We start from the raw sequence: 21,773 nt of genomic DNA on the forward strand, positions 1-21,773 counted from the left end.
GACGAACGATAAATTTTTATCGTCACTTTCGATAGATCCAGCTTCGCGATTGTGTTTATTACTATGCTGAGCATGTGGATGTGAATAGCTTGCGTCGTATGATATTGAACGGCACGTCGTTCACACCGATTGCGTCGATGACAATTTGTTAGCTTTTTCGACATGAAGAGATTTCACAGCAATTTTAATTTATATTGCAGGATTAGTCTGACGCTTATTAAAAATTTCCTATTTAAGCAAGATAATCTAATTAGCTTAATTTTTGTAAAATGATAAAAGTTATTTATGTAGCTATACGTTTTATCATGCATAAAACGTAAAATAAAAGATTTTCTTTTTTTTCTATATAATAAAATATAAAAGATCGAAGGAATCGACAATGATTGCAATTATATGTTAAATACGTGATTCGTTACCTCATTGTTTTAATGATGGAGCACTTCATTTAATTGTAGTGAACTGATACCAAACTCATTGTCATAAACGTAAATGTAATTAATTTTAATGAGCTTCCTTCATTATAATTTTTCTTATTATTTATCTATGAATTTTTCCAAAGCATAATAAACAATAAATTAGCGATCATGAATAGAAACAATAGCCGGTACTATAAAGAAAGATAAAGAAACGAAATGATAATCCATGATTTAACGACTTTTACAAGAATAAATCACAAGATTTATCACCATATTTTTCGCTTTACTCGCAATCTCTTTTTAATAGTTGGACTTTTTATTAATAAAAATTATCTTCTTTTCCCGGTGTTTAATTTTTTATTTTTCATATCACACAGCCATTGTGTTCCTTCGATCGATCACTTTCTCACTTCGTTTACTTTCTCTGCGAAGAATAAGAAAGAAGGCTGGAGAAAGAATAAAAAAAAAGTAAGGATGAAAGAAAGAAAGAAAGAAAGAGCGCGACATGTAAAAAGACGGTTGAACGTGAAACTAGTTTAGAAAGATAACGATTGATGAAGTTATTATCGATTTGTCCCATAAATTCTTTATTTGCAAATAACCAGCATTATAAATAATTCCGCCGGCTGTTCACAAAGTTTGCAATTGGTGAATAAATTTGCATGTGCATAGAAATGATCAAATATATGCATACATACATGTATAAAAAACGGAATTTGCTCGTAAGAGATTCACTAATCGCGTATTTCAATAGCTGTTATTACATATGTATAATAAAATCTTCATTCTAAAATATGTGCAGAACATTCTTCATAATATTTTAGCGATGTATAAATTTCTCCAACTTGTATTTTTAATTACATTTTTATTGCTCTGGTAACTTTTTCGCTCTTTTACATTAAATTTTACAACACGTCAGAATGCAAATTAATAAAAATATTTTTTTTGATGCTCATGGAAATTACTGTCTATTTGCATTACAACTACTGAGCCGCAAATTTATTCACGAATCGATAAATCGATGTGTAGAAAAGTTTTGGCGTCGAGTAAATGAATGGCAAAGTTATAAAAAAAAAAAAAAACAAGATCCGTAACGACAAAGAAAATCACGTTACAAATTTAATTCGCGAAATGGAGAAGTTGCAAGTGTTAAAAATGAAATATGAAGAAGACGATAATAAAAAATCAAAGAAAATGTTATTTTAAAACAACAATTTATGAACAAACGATTAAAACATTTGCGTAGGTAAAGTTTAATTTAAATTCTGTTGTTATTCGACCTTTTTCATTGCACATCTGGCCACTGTAATTATTTAATTTATGTTCTCGCAACATCCTGAGCGAGATCCAATCTATTTCACTTAGAAAATTAGAGATAATCAGAACGTGGGAACATTACTAAATAACACATTTTCAGGACAGCGAAAATACTCGTACTTTTATGTAAATCAATAGACAAATAAATAATTTTATCTCTTCCCTAAATAAATTTATTGTGGTGTTACAAGACCTTTCGTTGTATTCCCCGCAACAGATAAAACACAGAACTTATGCAGTTTTATTTTAACTATACTTGAAAAATAAAATAGAACAAAAATATTAATTATTTAATAAAATAAGATTAATAAAAAAAAAATAAAAAAAAATAAGTTTTACAAAAGTGTTATAATTTAAAGAGAAAAAGAAGTAACTTAATTTTACGCGGAAGTCTCCACCCTGTGCTATTTTACTGCATTTTTTTTTTTTGCGTAACATATGTAATATAGCTTCTTTGCACGCTATGTAATAAAATAATCGTGCGTCGCATATATATATCTGCCGTGGTAAAAATAACGTCCGAGTTTAAACTTTCCGTGTAGTTTCAGTTCCCGCGAAAGCGAGAGAAAACTTATTTTCACGTCAGTAAATTTTTTCGTAGCAATAAACGTTACTACGAAAAAAATTAAAAATTAAACAATAATTAAATTATTTAATAAATAAATAAAATTAACGAGAACAAGAAGCAACTATCTAGCAGTAGTCTACCCGTTACTCTATGCTTTTTCGGCACGTATTGACCTATGCCAACACGTGCTCGACTGTCCAGATTGCCGCGATAGTGTGAGTACGTGCGTGTGTTGACATCTGGCCGGTAGCTCTCGCATTCCAAGTTCGCAAGGTGGAGGACGCGCGGGCGGCGAGAACCGGTTTGCCCGACGAATTCGGCAGTCGAGCGAGCATTGCGTAAGATCAACACGCAACACAACAGTAAATTAGTACGCGGCGGAAAACATTTAAATATCTAAAAACTAAGTTTTTCTAACTCATTATTAGGTAGCAATAATTGTCTCGTACCTAAACGTTTTGAACGTTGAAACGTTACTATTTTTTAAATAAATAATTTAAATAAATAAAAAATAAATGTTTTTTTTTTTTAAACATATGTAGAAATAAGTTATTGGTTAAGTTTAAATTGCTCGAGAACTCAATATCCAGTGTACACTCATCGTCAGAAATGGCAATCGTGGTGCTGCGACGGCGGCTAGCGTATGTGATCTTGACGTGGGGTGCGTCAAATCTCACACGAAGCGCGCGCGTAGGTGTGTGGCGGAGCATCGGTCACAAAGGACTGAGGGGAAACGCGGTCTACTATACCACCCCGCACTCGGCGACCGAGAAAAGGGGAAGTCACGTACGCCAACCGCCGTCTACGCTCGCCGCAGCAAATGCCATATCTGCTTTTCAGTGTACCTACTTTATAACTCGCTTATGAAAATTGTACGTTGCTTGTCTGAGACAATGGGATCCAAATTGCGACTATGTAATTTGTCTTTCGCGCATTACGGGGAAGGAGAAAATTAGCAGATTCGAACAGCTCGACAATGTTCATAATTATTTGTGACTATAGCGTATGAGCTTCTTTCTGATGATGGATAATAACGTGTACGGAAACGAAATTATCTTTCCTTGTGTATTATCTTATGAGCACGCCGTATACTGGCTGGTTTGAATTATAGTAGATAAATCTTTCAGTAAGTTATTTTTATGGTTTTCACGTTTCATTAAAAAAAATTAAAACTATTATATCTTTAAAAAATATTGTTTTTAAATGTATGTCAAAATTATACTTTCCGAAGATAAAAAATAGCGACCGAAAAGGTTAAAAATCCCCAAGCTTAAGTCGCGCAATGTCCGTGTCACATTTTCTGAAATCGCGTGGTCAGCGGGAACATATATGGTAGTAACATACGAACACTCTTATCGTTCGTAAAATATCCGTCGGATTCACGACATTTCTTTTCATTTAACTGAAGATTAAAGAGAGGTTTTTAGCCTCAAAGCATTACGAGCCACGGTTTATATCTTACGACTTATTTTGCAACTGACGTGCATTGCAAATGTTTCGAAATACGGATACACGTTCGCGTCTCGCCAAAGAGATCTCGTTTTACCCTTTGAATCTACTGCATGAATATATTAGTAGCAAAGAAATATGCGCCCTCTGAACATAAATGTAGATCTGATTATTCCACCGCGTGATAACCTGAGACGTTTATGTTACTTAAATATTGCGTTAGTTCCTTACGCGAATTAAACGAGTTAAATTTATTTTATACTTTATACTATCGATAGTGGTGTTGTTTCTACAAAAATGAATTAATTAAATCGCAGATTTTTCATTTAATTATGTTAAATGAAAAATATGTCAAAGAAACAAAGTAATATTTTTTCTAATTAAATATAATTCAAGTGTCAGAAAGATTTTACGAAATATTCTTCAAAATTTGATTATGTGAACGTTTCTAAAATACGACACGGGGAAGAATTAACTGCGAAAGCCGTGCGAGTTGGATTAAAAAATAATATACCTATCATGCTTTAAAAAAAAATTGTGCTTCTCAGCATTAGTTGGATAAGTTGAAAATGGAAAATTAAAATATGTTGAAGTACCATTCCGTGAAAGCAGATAGAAGTAAAACGCACGTTATCGCTCTCTGTCACATATTGGCATAATAAGAGAAAAATAAAAACCGGAAGCGCCGGGTCTTTTCCATTAGAGGAACATGATGAATCTTCGAATCATGGAATTGCAGTAAAAGAGAGACGCTAAGATGAATATTCTAAAATATTAGCTTGCTTATCGTTTATTCTCCTCCAGGTTTCCCTGCTATTTTCATAAGATATTCTTTCTTTAACAAGGCCTAACATTGATCTTAAACTCTTATCAAATTTTCAACAATCTTCAAAAAACAATCTTGAATAAACATCTTCGATTTTACCTCCTCGATTCTTTATAAATTTTAATTTATTTCCATTATCATGTGCCGTGTATTTTGCATCATGCAACACAAAATTAATTTAACACGTAAATATGAAAAAAACTATTTTTATCGAGAATCTGCATGATGTGATAATAGAGTATAAAGAAGAAAATAAGTGTGTTTATAAAAATGGCAATAAAGTAATTTTAAAAAGATTCGAGATTAAAAGAAAAACTAAAGAGATTTATTATAAAGAAATACAGACAAAATTGCTCGAGACGACATTCTAATGATAGATATTAATAATAAAAGAAAGCTTTTCTCCAGCGAAAAATAAATGACATTTAATTAACAGAATTTATTTGTCTTTATACTCTTGAACAGTAAATAATTTTTCTGGTTATTTAATTTTAAATAAGTTATTTTCGGCTAGTGTAAAATCAAATAATACGTATTTTCTAAATGATAAAAATATTTAGCTCTATTTTTGTAGAAGATATATCGTTATGATTCAGCTGCGAGATTAAATATTCAGAATCGTAACTTTATCATAATTTTATTATTGAGTTAAAAGTTTGTTCATTTTGATTTATTTCTTGTGCTTGCTTTATTTCTTAATAAGTCGTATTTCTAACAAGATTTCTTATTAACTTTTAAAAAGCGATTACTTAATCATATCCTTCGCTACATCGTACTTAATGCATTTTCCGGAACAGAAGTTGTTGATTCAAACTTAATTTATTTTTCAACGTTTTCGTTATCGATGAAAACGAATAAAGTTTTGCATTAAGTTTTGTACACATTTCAGAATTCAAATACGGTATCTTTGAGAGAAACAGCGTTCATTGTTAGGACGTGAATATCTCGTTCAAGTTTCTGTGTTGAATCGAAACTACGATTGGGTTTTAAGAGTATAAAGAAGAATAAATTCGCAAACAGCAGCCCTTGTCCGTAGGATACCGCGACTTATACAGGCGCGGTAACCGTGGTCAGAATCGCGGATGAGCGTGAAATCAAGCCCTATGGCGGAAAACAGATTATTTTCAATTGTTGTTCGAAAAACGAGATTCTCCAATTCCATTTGCCGTGACGAGTATTGATGACGAGCAAAGATTCCAACTAATGAAAGTTCTACAACTTCGATTTCGCGGCATTTTATACGTACGTATATATATAGTTTCAATTAAGTATCATAATTGTGAATTAGTGGCGGTTTAAAATACTTTAAAATTTTACTATAACAATGCTAATTTTTTTTTTTTTTAATACAGCTATTATTATTTACGCTTTTTTCTTTTACGTAATAAAAGATATCACTTGATTCTGCTTTAGATACACCTAAAGCAGAATTAATTTAAGTTTAAAACAAATATCTTTTTAATCAATGGCTGTGAAAAGCGTTTCGAATAAATCGAAGTAGAAAGTAGCTTTAGAGTGTATACTTTCGACGAACAAAAAAATGGTAAATAGAACGGGTTTAAACGGGTATCCCAACTTTCTTTATACACTGGTTTGTAACCCCATTCTTATTCCTTTCTCATTAATTCCTTTCTCATTAATTAAGTTAGCTTAAAAGAACAATAGTAAAGTTTCGCGTAATTGATTGACGCTTAACTGCATTCATGAATAATGCAACTATCTCAAAAAGCGCATTGAAAGTTGAAACGTTTTTTTTCTTTACATTGTAAAATATTATATTCAGATAAAAAAAAAAATTTTCAATAATAAGCAGTCAAAAGTGTACTATAATCCAATATTACTTATATTCAATAATTAACAATTAAAATTAATATCATTATAATACCATATAAATTATGAAATTATCAAATTACAATCCCAGAAACAATTAATTAAATAATAAGGATATAAATATTTATAAATCGGCATTATTAATAATTATATGAGATTTCATTAATATTAAAATATTGAAATTAATACTTGTAACGTTATACATAAATACTACTTGTATTCTATTTTAATATTATACGTTATTAAACAAAAGTCGATTAATAGTAAATGACTTCAAGTGATGATAAAAGCGTTAATGCTTCTTGCAGAGAATTTCTGCCTCTAAATTTAATATTAAAATATATAAATCAATGAAATTAATTAAAAATTGAATTTTATTTTCTTAAATCATTTAGAAACGCTTTAAGTTGTTTTTTAAAAGAACTTACAATAATCAAATAACACGAAACACGTGTTAAATAAAATAATAATTGAAAGTATCACCAGAGATATAGAATTTCTGTATGTCTGGCGTATAAAATGTAGCATATTTATTTCGAGAATTAATTGCATTAAACATGTTATATTATTTTTACGACTTTTTATTTCTATTATACCAGTATTTATTGTGAAACGTTGTTTCACATGTAACAGAATAAACCGTACAGTTATTGGTCACTACGCATAATTATTGGCTACTTGAATTTACGAGCTACTAATTAAGTTAATGCTTGAGTTTATGTTACAATTCGAGTTCCTCTGCGAGTGGCAGATTACATATCTTTGTAAAGGAAGCTGTCAATTACAAGCTCATATAAATTTCCAGAAATAATTGATATTGCATAAACTCCAATAAATTAGTTATTATATGTCAATCTGACAATTATGTGCAAATGTATTATTGTAGAAAACCAACTATTAACGATTTATAATATTTTATATACGTATTGTTCTAATTTTCAACAAACAAAAAAATTTTTTTAAGTTACTCCTTTGATTTGTTTTATTAAAAAAAGTGCTTTTGACGAACTTTTTTCTTTAACATATTGGTGCTTGCTTTTGTTTAACATGTACCAATTAAAAATTCCTCAAATGCACACCTCGAATAGTTCACGAATTTATCAAATAAAGTATTTTTACAAAACGAGTATCAATATCTCTCTCGTGATTGAGGTAACATCCTATTTGATGAGATTTTTTTCAATGATATTGGAGCTATCAGTCTAGAAAAGTTCGTTTCGGTCGAAAGGCAGCTTGATTTGTTCGTTTCGTCGATGCGCTTTACGAAATAAAAAGAAGCCAGAAGAGTTGGGCGCTTGGCGAGTACACTATCGCGATAAAACGAGTGAAGAAGAGGGGAAAAACAAATTGAAATTTCAGCATGTAACGATCACGCGCTTGCACTGCTCGGGATTTATCACACCAGCGACCGGTATTTGCATTTCCGGCTACAGTAGAATACATACAAGATGATAAATTCAAGTATTGAGCCCAAAATAATTGGACTCAAGAGTAATTGTCGACGACACGCAACACAGAGATTCGAAATAATTACGGATAACGACTGAATTCCAAGAATAATGTTTGTCTGTTCGAATTATTAATTATGGAAAATTTAATGTAATAAATCGCCAATAGTGATCTTTTTTTTTTATGAGAAACTGTATTAAAAATTATAAATAGAGATATAGGGCATTTTCAATGTGGTCACAGTGAGCAATTTAATTATCAGTGTAGCCGACGGCGATATTATCCATTTTAAAACGCAACAAAGAGAAAAAAAAATACAGGCGGTATGTTCGTAATTCGAAAGGTGATATTTAATTATTTAACGATGGATGGATGCGGTCGACGGATAGTGTGACACGTGTTTCGACTTTGTGATTTTCGAAATCGCATATTTGGGAAACACTACCGTGAATTGGATATCGAGTGCTTTGTTTTTTTTTTTTCTTTTTTCCCCGAGTTAAATAATTTCGAACCTTATCGTACCAAACATTTATAATAATGAGTTATAAGAAAAATTAATGTTAGGCGTATTTGAAATACATAAAAGTAGAGAAATAAAAATCGATTTTTAATATTCGTTCGCTAACTAAAAAAAAAAAAATACTTGTGAAAGTTTATCTGAAATTTCGAAACCGCGATCATGACAAACAGGCTCGCGTTTATTGAGAGCATAAATTTTAGCCGGCATCAAAAGAAATCTCCGTTTGAAGAATTGAATCGACGTTTCGTTCAACTTTGCTATTGCCCTATCTAGCGAACTACAGTTACGTTATTTACGAGTGGCCAGAAAAAATTACGGTGTATCACGGACTTAGTTACAGATCATAGTAAAAAAAAAAAAAAAAAAAAAAAATAAAGAGACATTTTCTAATTATTGCAACACAACGCGTGCAAAATTTAATAACTATAAATTTGCATATTTCTATTCTAAATACTCATTTCAGTATTTCGTTCTGCTTTTGCTTCTCAATTCTGTGTTTTACCTTTCTATTCACCATGTATCATGTTTCTCGTGAGTTTCATTAATATGCGCATGATTATGCAACCGCATCGTCGTAGTTCTCATTTGTTCTAAATTGAGTTGCAAGTAAGGATCATTAATCATCTGATATCGAGAGCAACCGATTCAAACGTGAGATTTGCCGGAAGATTATCAAACCTTCCTTCCGATTTCAATTTAGTTTTACATTTACCGCGGTATCAGTTTTTAAATTTTGGCTTCTCATATATCGCATAAGATGCTTAAAATGTTTAGCTCAAGATTATCAATAAAATGTCAACGACCCACTCTCTAATTATATTTCTTTTGTGACTAAATTAGCTATCTTGTCGTCGACTGAAATTCTTAAAACGATTATGGTAACTGATATTTTCCGGATAATTAAACCCTGTTCTCATTTACACTTAACGTGAGTCCGTAAATGCGTCGACGACTCTGGTTAAGACCGGCAAATTACGAAAGGCTTCCTTCTCTTAAAAGCGATCGACTAAATATCTCGCGTTGATTACACCCGCGCTGCGGAAACGATCGACTGTTTAACGGTGATTCCGCGGTAATCCGCAACGCGGGCGTTTCACATCTCCGAGGAAATGAAAGCGTCTCAACAGCGACATATCTGCATTTAAGCAAACAGGAGTTGCAAATTGCAGCCCTGTCTCGCACAAAACGCGTCCTTTGCTTCGGTTCAAGATAGACATTGATTAAACCCGCCGTGAATTAGTAGCGGGATTAACCCTTCAGCACTCGCGAAGCTTACGAATTGGAGAGACACTCTCATCACGATTTTTTAACTAAATTTCATATAAATGTAAAAATAGAAAAAAAAAATCTTTGAAAGCGCAACAAACAATTTCTTCTTTTTAATATAGCCAATAAGTATCTTTTACAAATAATAATATATCTTGTTGCAAAAAGATATATATGTGAATTAATACATTAAAAAAAAATTGTAATTTTATCTATCATTAAAGTTAACGACCAAAGATTTTTTTTTTAATTAAGTAAAAAAAAATGGACTCACCGAAAAAGCAGCAGACGAAGACGATGGTGTATAAAGTGATGAAAATTACTTTCACGTCCGTCCTGTCGAAGATGTAATCTTCGCTCAATGACACATTGTGAAACAAGGTTTCGTTATTCATGTAGCTTTCGTTGTTATTGATCTCATAAGGAATTACATTCCGATCGCCGAGAGTTCTGTAACAAAGAAAATGAATTTATCGTTAATGATACTGAACCGTGAACATAATATCATAATAATTATAATACCAAAAACGAAACACTATATACATGTCATTAAATATTACACCTTTTATAAGATTATGTAACGTTGCATAATAGATACGCAGCTCTTGCGCTATAAAAGAATGGCAATTCAAATTGTATTTTAACGATATCGTTACGACATTTTCATCTTTGCTTTTTACAGTCTTTACGTAACATGAAAGTAAAATAAAAAAAATATAGCGCACATAATTTCTTTTTTTTATGTATATATCAATTGTTTGTGTTTTAGAATTGCGTAAAAAAAAAAATGTTGATTATGATTTCTTGTCATAGGATTGCAAACATCTAGTACACGAATACGTGTATATTAATCCAGTGCTAAAGTAATGAGATAAGAGTTTACGGATTTATAGGAGTATCATGAAATAAATTGTGAGATAAAAATTGCAGTACACCGATAATCAATACGCGATATACGCTTGTACGTGTTTCTACTTTATGGAATTGCAAGTTCTTTTATGTGGTTAATAAAATATGACATCTATATATTTACACATACATATATACTGTTAACAATTTTTTATAAAAACTGTTAGCACACGTGTCGATAAAAATCCGAAACTTTCGAAGCATAAGATAAATAAAAGTTTATTATTTTATTTATTACTTTATATAAAAAAAATATGTATAATAAAAAATATATATAATAAAATTGAAACGTTAGTTTCTCTCTTTTTCTTTCGCTTTTTTTTTTTCTTTTAGAAGACTTATTAAATTTAACAATATCGAATATTTGTTTTATCTAAAACAAAAATACATATAACAACGTTAGAAATAACAACGTTGCGTCTCTGAAAACCTGTGTAATTTTGGATTTCTGACGGAATATGGGGCTGAGAGACTGTGATGTATAGAGCACATGTGCATACGTAACGCACATTCGTCAAACTCATCCTTTCCTTCCGTGATACGCAGCTTAACGCACATGTGCCATGTAAAAGGACGCAGATATGAGCCAACGGTAGCATAATTGTACTTGTTTCGTGTTTATTACGTGCTTGCATGACGTTATGTGAAAAGCGTAACGGGGAGATACGAGGTGACAGGTTACGTTTACAAGGCAAATGCGATTATTCGATCCTATATAAGCGAATATAGCGTGAATCGACCGAAAATGGGATTAGCTTTTCCAAATACGAGATTGGGACAAGGTACGGGCGATAGGCTGTCACTGATTAAAGTGAGCGCTTCGATAAAGGGCTGAAGTCAAGCACGAACGTGCATGTTTGTCGTGTATCGTTGCTGGAAATTTTTTATTTTTTTTTTTTATTTTACGCAATAATCGAGCTACAGCCACAACGTCAATTTTCACTTTTTATTCAACAAAACTAGAACAAACCATGCGCGCGCTATGTTTGCAATATAATTTTAATTTAATTTTCCAAAAGAAAACCAATTTAAAAGATGTTTTACTAAATTTTTTCGCGGCTCGTGATAGAGACGTTCAATGTATGTCTTTGGCAAAATATTTATTATTAAAAACCCGAGTTTTTTTTTTTTCATTGTGACACGAAAAAGATAGTTACTAATGAGAACATACTCGTAGAACAATTAATTAATTATACAGCGTATTTCGCAAACTTGCTTTATTTCGCGAAGTTGAAACTAGAAATAGGATATGCTAAATTTGTCACTTGTTTTACTAGTTAGTACGCAGCTCGTAAGTGCTTGTTTATTAACTGTAAATTAATCAAATTTTTAATTTAAATATTACAATTAAGTATTAAATATTACTATTATTATTATAATCGTAACATTTTGTATTACTATTAATTATTTACTAAACTGAAAAAGAGGTGAAACTGATAAAAAGTTAACAAAAAGAGAAAGAGTCGATTTTACGTCACAAGTGCGTCACAAAATGCAACTAATATTACTGGATAAAACTCTTGAATATATTTTTTTTTTTTATCAAGTTACTTTTTAATTGAAGCCAGAAAAGGGATTTTACGAGCGACGACGAATCTCCAAATGTTCGTTATTGCACATGAATATACGCTTTACTGAAAAGACTGTTCATAATCAAGCTGTCCGTTCGATGTAACGTGACGATAATCCAAGTTTCTTTCCGCTTTTCTCGTTCGAAGATTACGCGTTATCTCTGAATACGTAATAGCGATGACATGCACGTTGAACGTGAATACGTAACACTGAACATATTTCATGCAATCTTAATCAAGCAAAACGCCTCATAATCATGCATGTTCAAAATCCATAAAAAAAAAAAAAAAAAAAAAATTAATACCAACAGATCGGACATTACGATCATTTTATTCCGCCACGACCGAGATAAGCGCGATACGATCTGCGAGAATATAAGATCAAATGAAACATCTAATATTAATTCATATAATTAATCTTATGAACGATTTCGTGCAGTTTGCTGCAGCGAAATTTATTGTTAATCTATACCGTATGTGTAAAGTATGTTAATGCACTGTTATCAGTGAAATTATTAACGACGATAGCGATCGTTAATGCGTGGAAACTGCGCTGCGTTCCATGTACGCGCACCATAACGTACAACATCGTACGCATATGGATGTGTTGATTTTGCAACCCTAAGTACTCCAGATCTTTCGAGCAAACTCTGTACCGCAAACAAGAGTTAGAAAGACCAAGGGATAAAAAGAGAGAAGTCGCGCGATAAATTTACCGTATCTTCGATGAGAACAGAGCGTTGCTCGATATTCGTAGCTCCGATCGGGAAGCTGATAAAATTTGTGGCCGGTGCCTGCACCGCGAAATACATATATATGCCACAAAGGTAGATACGCATCTCCTTTTCCTAAGGATTTACTTCGGAGGAAACGCGGCTGGAAACTTGTGCAGTTTAGTAACTTGCAATATTGAGTGTTCTTTGGATTAAATTCGTGACTCCTGCGAGCTATGTGATATCGCCGCGGGTGAATCAAACTTTCTTACGACGAAGTATTAAAATAATTCCGTTATCCGTCTTTGAAATTTAATTTGTAAGAATCTTTCAATCGCCTGTAATTCAAAGTTATCCTTACCTCGATATATCTTTACCGGTTTTTTTAAACGTAGGACGTCTCCGATTAATTTTCTATTTCTTTTAAAACTTCACATGTTTTCATAATTAACAAACGTTTCAATTTTATACTAATTTACGTTCGCATAATAATTAAATTTTATTATATTAAGTTAAAAAGCAGAAAGTTTTCAAAGTTAATTTATTATTTGAAAATAATATCAGGAAAATCATTATTCGCTGTGTTATATTAAGGCTAAGTAAATTAAATTAAAATTTGCCTGACATTTAAAGTTAATTACCTAATTGAATAGTCTCGTTTTTAATTTTCGTCTCAAAAATTTAATTTAAGTAAAACGTTCTAATAAATAAGAGTTAGCATTTGGTTTGTGAAAATATATTGTATTATTCTTAAGCTCAAGCTTAAACTGTATAAAGGTTTGTTCTTTCTTATCCGCCGATGCATATCTCTGCCTAAGTTGACGATATTTTATCACTATTAGAGCAACGATGTTTTTCACCCTAGTCTCTATAAGCTTGACATGTTTTATACATCGTTAGCCTTTCCTCGTCGAAACTGTGTAGGTTGACAGTGATAATCCACCCGTTGGTGACGTAGGTATTAACTTTTTCGTACCTTTGTAACGAAAGCTTTTGTTCTATACATACTAACAAAGGCCATGTTCTAGGTGTCATTCTATGTTTCACCCAATTAACATTTCGTCCCACTGACTGAGTTCGACGCACCCGCCGATAAAGGTGCCTGATTACTCGAAAGGTTATTTCTATTTCGACTATTCTTTTTATTAGTTTAATTATTCTGTACATTCATTCAGAAAATAATTTATAATTAACGTCTTAGACAAAATTCGCATCAGTCACGTATGTTAATTAATAGAAATGTATTAATTTTATTTATTATTATTATTTTTTTGTATTAAAGCGTTTACCATATTTTCTTCAACTTGATTTCAAGTGGAGGAGCTCAATACTGCACTTATTATACCATACAGTCACTGCGCTTTATTCTCCAATATCGTATCAACCATCTTATAGTCGACTATAAAAGTTGTGCATGTCTATCGTTCGGAAATATGTATCTCAAGATATCAATTTACTTTCTCCCAACGAAAGCACCGTCATTGTTATGGATAAAAAGTAGTATTGTTATGGAAATATTGTTTTCTGAATCGAATGTATTATCGCGAGTGGAGAAACAAGTCTTACTCAGTTCCAGAAAAATTTCTATTCTTTACAAAATCAAATGCTGTTCTTTTTCTTTCATACATGAGTAAAGGCACTTGTGCGTCATTAAATCCTTACGAAGTTTTAGAATCGTCTAAGTTACTTTCTCAGTGATAAATGTTATTCCGGGCTTTGCTATGTTACCGCTCAGATACGAAACTCTACGATTTTAAGTATTATCTAGTTTCAGAACGAATTACCAAATAGATCGTAATAAATTTTTTTTTAATGTCATTTTCTAGAAATTTAATATGTTTGTAAAAAAATTATGTTTAATAAAATATATTCTTGAAAATGAACATTTATGCACCCTGGATAATTCCCATTCCATCCCTTTTAAGACAATGACCTCCCGAAAGACGAATTAAGTCTCTAGAAACAACCCACAGAAATTCTACAGAGACTGATTCATCTTACTTCCACTCATATACCTGTGTTTCGTGTAATATGCGACAAGCAAGCTACCCACATGACTACCTACGCGAGTGTATTGCAGGACTAATTAATACGTCGTAAAAACTGATCATGTCTCCCACGCGAATAGTGGGCGAATCAAACGCGTGTAGCGCGTCTAACGTATTCAGATTATATCGATTTTAAGGAAGATTCGTTTTCTATAATTTAGATTATCTACAATACGCAAAAAAAAAGAAAAAAACATATGTATAAGCGTGTAAAATACGAAAAAGCAGTTTCGTTATCTCGCAAAAGTGAAACGTCAAGTAAAAATTGTCGCTTCATTAACGATAATGAACCTGTTTCGTTTCGAAGCAGGTGTACTATATCGAGAAATTAGCTCACTAATGCAGCAGGGTGTAAATATTAACATAGCCGATATCCATAGTTGTTTCATACATATATAATTTCCTATAATATTGATTCACATTGATATTCTAACGTTCCCACTTGAACACACGAGCTCAGTTTATAAGCCAGTAGAAATAGTCTAATTATGCAATCCGTTCACGATTGTAATCCCAAAATAAATTTACAAACAATTAGCGATTATATAAGAACACTGAAACAATTCGAACGGATGTTCGCTTTAAGATCAAATTCAATTTATCAAAATCGAAATGTAAGCTATTCCGATCTGAATAATGTCGTGGATGGATAACCTGATATCTCACAATATATATCTACTTTAGTGACAGCCTTTTTCTATAAATAGATCATTACTCCATTTAGCAAACTTACACGGAAGCGCTAAAGAAAGCAAATCGAAAGTAATTTGATATCTGAAAATATGATGTTTTATTAAATTAAATTTTGTAATAAATTTTATTTTAGAGAACCCTCGGAGCTTCTTATCTGCTGACACAGCGGTAATTGTTATTTATTCTCAATCTCAATATTAAATAATAATTCAAAGTATGTCGTTTTCTAAAGACCAATTTTTTTCTTTTCTATTTAATTCAATGCGATGCATATTACCAGTTACACTTCAAGAGTTAACTAAATATTTTTTAATCTCAAACCGAGATACGTATTTGCAGAAAAAAAAAAGTTACGAAGTTCATTATAATAATTTTAAATTCCGGTTGGTTCATCGTAAGCTATAAAGTACATGCCAGAAGTCCGCGCACGTATCTTTTTTATATTTTATGTTCTGTTACGAAGTTAAGCCATTAACTTCATCTGTTAACTTTTCCCATGAGTAAAGATCTAATCCAGACGGATTTTTAAAAGAGCCGAGAAAAAGAAATAAAGCAGAGAAACTGATTCAAATTGTTGAAAATAAAAAAAGAACCGAGTTTGGAGTCGGTTTTTTCCGCGGTGCTCGGTCGCATTTGATTTTAATTAATATGACACGCGCAGAATGCTCTTCTAACTTCAACGTATTAATTTTCTTCTAGTAATATACTTAAAAGAAAAACTTTTGTATGAGGAAGTTGTTTCGCCAAATTTAGCATAGAAAAAAAAATATATATATACGATACACACCAGTATGTGCCACGGAAAATTAATCAGGTTAATACATTTTAGAGATCAAATATTGTTTAAGTAATCTGTGGTAATATAATTATGTTATTTTTCTTACGGCAAATGCACGCGCTTGCTTTTGTCAATATCACGTATAGTTAATGGAGATACTCGTCAGCGTCGTAAATCAAATATCCGCGTGGTGGGCGTATGATGAAACGCGAGTAAATCAATTGTTAACGAATTTGCATACTGATGAGATACTCGGCATACATTTTCAAGATTTTTCAATCACGGATGATGTGCGATCGAGTACGTGCCGCTGCATGGACGGTACACAAAGCCCCGGTATAAAGATTTCAAAAATGATAAGCGCAAAATTGACTACGCGCTACGCTAAGATCATCACCGTAAATGCCCTGCCCTTTGAATTCTAATTGTTCCTCCAAAATGTAGTAATTAAATTTATGTCGCGGAAACCCGGTAAAGCGAACTCGGGAAAGCGAAGCGAGAGCTGTCATAAGAGAAGCATATTAGCCATAGTAATTAATTCTAACTCGAGTGATTCGACAAAGGGGGCACACATTTGCTGCAGTTAAAACCGAAAAACTAGATATTGTGTAAAGTTATGAAACCCATAAAGGAAATGTACTTAGCAGTGCATTCCGCTTAATAACATTGATATCACGTTGAACGTTGAATTCTATTGTCTTACAGATAGAAGGTGTTATTAACATTTTAGTAAATAATAAAATTTTTTTTCTTAAAAAGTTTAAGTCTGATTAGAGGTCTAATAAATAAGAAATCAAGTGAATTTATCCGTAACGTAATGCTATAATAGCAGGAATAATTAATAATAGCTTCCAATTACTAACAATTATTAATAATTATTGACATAAAACACTAATTGACGATATGAAAGTTTGATGACAAGATGAACCTCAATTTAACGTTATTGCCTAAGAGTTATGACTACATAATTCGTTCTTTTAATGACCCGATCTCTATACGTGATTTTTCTCGTAAAAATTCGAATTTCTCGAAAAAATCTCGTAAATTACTGCAATATTTTCGTATATACGTACATACAAATGACAGTAGTCGTATCGCATTTGACTTTTTACTAGATATAGTCATTCGAAAGGCTTTGAAACGTCAAAAGTTATCTACAGCTTACGCAGAACAAGTTCGATAAACTCCGTTATGGTAACAACATTATCACTTGCATATTGTAATATCACTTGATAATTTTCTGACATCAAAGAAAAGTCATAAAAAAATATGCCCTCGTGTAGCACATAAAACTGGATTACATATTGTACTAAGTGCAAAAATAATTTCGAAATTTTTTAAGCATAAAAAAAATGTAAAATTTTATAAACTCCCTTCTTTTAATATAAAAACATCGATAAAAACTGAACAAATATTATTAAAAAATTAGGTATTACAGATAGAATAAATTTTAACATAAAATCAGGTAAATATTATAAACGTGCGTCATGTTGTATAATTTCATATTTAATTATAAAGGTTTGAAGACCATCGTTTGTAAATGAGTAAAACGCATTTGCTTTTAACTAATTTCAGCTGTACGCACAATTACTTCGTGGAAAAAGTTCAAAAACTGCGATAAAAAGTGATAAAAGGGCGAAAGTTGAAATATTATTGGAGAACCATATCTCGTGGTTCGTTTAGAATTAAATTGAGGCCTGAGGGGAAAATTAGGTGGGTTTTAATGCAAATAAATAATATGTTATAAAGTGCTTCGATAAAATCGTGACTGCCGTAAAAAGCAGATGTAACGATAATTGTTTTGATACCGCGATAATTAAACTGCAATATATGTGACTGTCTTAAACACTCTCCACACGGGTCTACGAATTACGTATCTTAATTTCCCGGAGAATCTGCAAATGACATTAGAAATTTTCACGTCTGGCGATTAATCGCATTCCAAAAATTACGATCTCTACAGTCACATAAATTCCGTGTAAACGTTCTTATCAGTTGTAATATATTCTAAACTTTGCCATAAATAATGCAATTAAAATTTGAATTAAAATAATCAAGCTTGAGCTTAAGCATAAAATAAAGTAATTCTGTATTGTTATAATTTATTCTGTACACATGCATATAGTAACTACCTATAATTTTTTATTAGTACGACTCAAAAAGTTTTTTTTTCTTTCTTTTTTTTTGTCATATTTCAATATGTATGTAAATTGTACAAATATTACTGTTTTTCGATAGATGACGTATCTCGAAAAGTAACAAAACAGAAAAAGCAACTTTTTATATTTGTGTTAAAAATATAGATAAAATTGAAGAGCATTATCATTTGTATTTTTATTTTATCATTACTTTATCACTTATTATCGGTGACAAAGAGTAAGACATATGCTTAATTAAAATAACGTACTTGCATATTTATAAATATAAAATTCCGTAATGTACGTATTCGCGAAATATTTTATAAATCTCGATAATAAAGAAGATAAAAATTTGACGTAAGAAAGAAAAAAAAATCAATAGAAAAAATTATGATACTCCGACGCGCAATAAACTCAGAACTATAAGAGAACCGATAGTTTTATCTTTAAATAACATTGTTCTTGACACGACAGCATGTAATATTTTTATAATTTTGTTTTCGGATAAATACGTAAAAATCGAGAACAGAAAATTATCTGTTGCATCATTTATTATCTATATTTTGTATCTCGCTCTAAAGTTTTTAACTTTTCTACCTTTCACAATATATTTTAGAATATATTTTAGAAAAGTATTTAATTTCTTTTTTAATATGTAAAGAGCAAAGGCAAACATATATTCTACACTCTTGTAAAACTTGTGATAAAAAATGAAAGAATGTTTCACATTCGTGTATAAGAATATTAAACGCTAGTTAAGACTATTATCTTTCCGAGGTCATTATTTAATATGCAGTGAGCTAAGAGAAGTTCTAATACCAGCTAAATGCCACACACTATTGTCTAAAAATAGTGCACAATAAAAGAGAGAATAAAGATCGCACTTTTGACTTTAATATAAAAAAAATTGGAATATGTGATGCAGTAAATTTTTATACAAAGAGAAATAAGCCATAGCATATTACTCTTTAAAGAGAATGTTTTCTCATTTACAAAAGATTTAAAGTCTCATTTTATTATCCTTCTACAGAGCAAACTTGATTTAATATAATTACAGCTTAATACGCATGAAACATAATACAACAAATTTAAGTCTCGTGTTAAATACAAAAAGAAAAAAAAATAAAAAGATTAAACGTAATAAAGGGAAAAATAAATGTATAAAATAAGTGAAGTGGACAATTAATCTAACGTTAACCATTCCTACTACGAACTATTCAGAAATATGGCTCACCTAGTCGCATCCTGGCCGACAAAATCGATTTGCGTACGTGCCATTACGGCGTTTTGCTTCGCGGTCTCTGCCGGTGATCCCTTGTATTCACTTCGGACAATGTACATTAGGATGCTCATGGCAAGGAATTTCGAGATCGCGGGGACGAGAGATGTGGTTTGACAGAACTTGTCACCTTCGTTTTGCACGTTTTACACCGCCGTCTAGCTAATTCGTCACCGATGTGCGACAACGTACAGAATAATGATGGACGAAGTCGCCTTAATGAATTTCTTCCGTCGACAAATAGCACGACGAGCGAAATAAGGCGAGCACGCCACTTGCTAAGATTAAAATCTCCTCGTTTCTCTTCGACTGTCTTATTAGCGCGTTGGAGACTCGTTGAATGCATAGAACATTGGCGCATATTGCGTTAATACGCACTGCAATAACGACCGATTTAATTGTTCGCCGCGAGTAAATTTATTCCCGCAATCACGCCGATATTATTGTACCATCGTCAGGATAAAAATCCTAGATTAATTCATTGATTATCGATCTTTTTATTCTCTTTTCTACGGACCTGAGGGAAACGTTTTAATTCGCACAGCGGGTTTTTTTTTTATATTCCTAAAGACACGCAGGAGTGGTTAACGACGTAATGCAAAATTACGTCGTACGTTCATTATTAAGTTCCGCACATTGTCCTTCAAACGTGATTATTTTCTTCAATGTAAGAAGTCTTTAAGCATCTCTTTTGCGCACTTTGCATCCGATATGATTAGCCTTGCGGTCACTGTAAATTCGTAGCGAATAATTCTTTTCGCAGCACAATAGAATCTAAGATGACGGATCTTAAGTAACGCTTTTTATCAAATTTATGCAGGTAGTTTATAAATTTAATGGTATGGCATTTGACATAACATTTTTGTGGCATAAATTTCTTGAAAATGTCGAGGCGTTCATTCTTTACCACTTTCTCTTACATTAAACTTTCACATGATCGATGAATGTTATTAATATTAAAATTAATATAAACTATTTGTATTTTTTTTTAAACAAGTATAAAGTTTTCATTAATAATGAATTGTGTAATTTTACTGCACGTTAAAATGTCAAAATTTCGTCCGTTTTTAGGGACAATAAAACAAAAAAATTAATTGTTTTAGTAAAAGTAAAATTAAAATGTTTCAGTAACAATTTAAATTCATAAATGCCCACATAAATAATCAGATACAATTATGCACACAAAAATGAAATCTCAATCTTTGTTATGTATTCCTAATAAAAATGAAAAATGATTGTATCGTTTACATATCAATTAAAAATTTTTACGTGACGAGATAAGTGTTGCGGTTATCAGAATTAATGCATGTGATTATAAAATATATATCTAATTGATAAATATCATGTGGATTAATATATGTGAAAGCAACAATGTAATTATGATTTAAGATTACAATAATCTTAAAAAATAATAAAGAATAAACAAAATATTTTCAAGAAAGATAATAAATTATTTAAAAAAAAAAAAAAAATATTAAAGCATTTATCAAACAAAAATTCTGCAGCTAATCGACTGATTGATTTGATTTCAAATAAATTTCTTAGTTTTTAAGCAGTCAATCGTATTATAAAATAACATAAAAAAATTATACAATAAAAATCAAAATTCTAACCATGTGCTCACAAATATTGAACGCAATTTATACCTCTGTCGTACGTCAAAGCTGTTTCTTTTTCTTTCTTTTTTTTTTCTTTTTTATTTTACGACACAATAATCTCGGACTTTGTGCTCATCGATCGAAATACCAAAGTGATCAAGTCGAATTGAGTTGCAATTTTGAAATGCTCACAGTCTTCCTCAATGCAATGGTACGTTAATATAATTTTATATTTGCGTACGGAATAGCGTCGCGACGGCGAGTTTCGCTGTTTCGCGCGGTACTGAGGAGCACCGGTAGCTCATTCATCGTTGGCACCCCCGTGGACGCACGCCAACGATGTCGCGCAGGCGTTGCACCCTCGTCGTTGCTCGTCCTTTGGTCCCCGGTGGCGTCGCGACGCAT

The 21,773-nt window shown here is 31.6% G+C and overlaps 1 protein-coding gene across 2 annotated transcripts in view; it reads right to left on the reverse strand.

Moving 5' to 3' along the window:
• The window catches only part of LOC139109538 (trissin receptor-like), a 33,742-nt gene that overhangs the window by 6,989 nt on the left and 4,980 nt on the right, over nt 1-21,773 (reverse strand). The window contains exons 1-2 of one of the 2 annotated variants that reach the window (XM_070668664.1): nt 19,726-21,671; nt 9,916-10,091 (exon numbers count right to left, since the gene is read on the reverse strand). In XM_070668664.1, coding sequence (XP_070524765.1) covers nt 9,916-10,091; nt 19,726-19,844 — 295 coding nt within the window. In that variant the 5' untranslated portion in view covers nt 19,845-21,671. Of the gene's footprint in view, nt 1-9,915; nt 10,092-19,725; nt 21,672-21,773 lie in introns of those variants that run through there. The other variant, XM_070668665.1, reaches the window with a different exon arrangement.

The sequence above is a fragment of the Cardiocondyla obscurior genome, linkage group LG18 (assembly GCF_019399895.1).
Source record: "Cardiocondyla obscurior isolate alpha-2009 linkage group LG18, Cobs3.1, whole genome shotgun sequence".
Taxonomy (NCBI): domain Eukaryota; kingdom Metazoa; phylum Arthropoda; class Insecta; order Hymenoptera; family Formicidae; genus Cardiocondyla; species Cardiocondyla obscurior.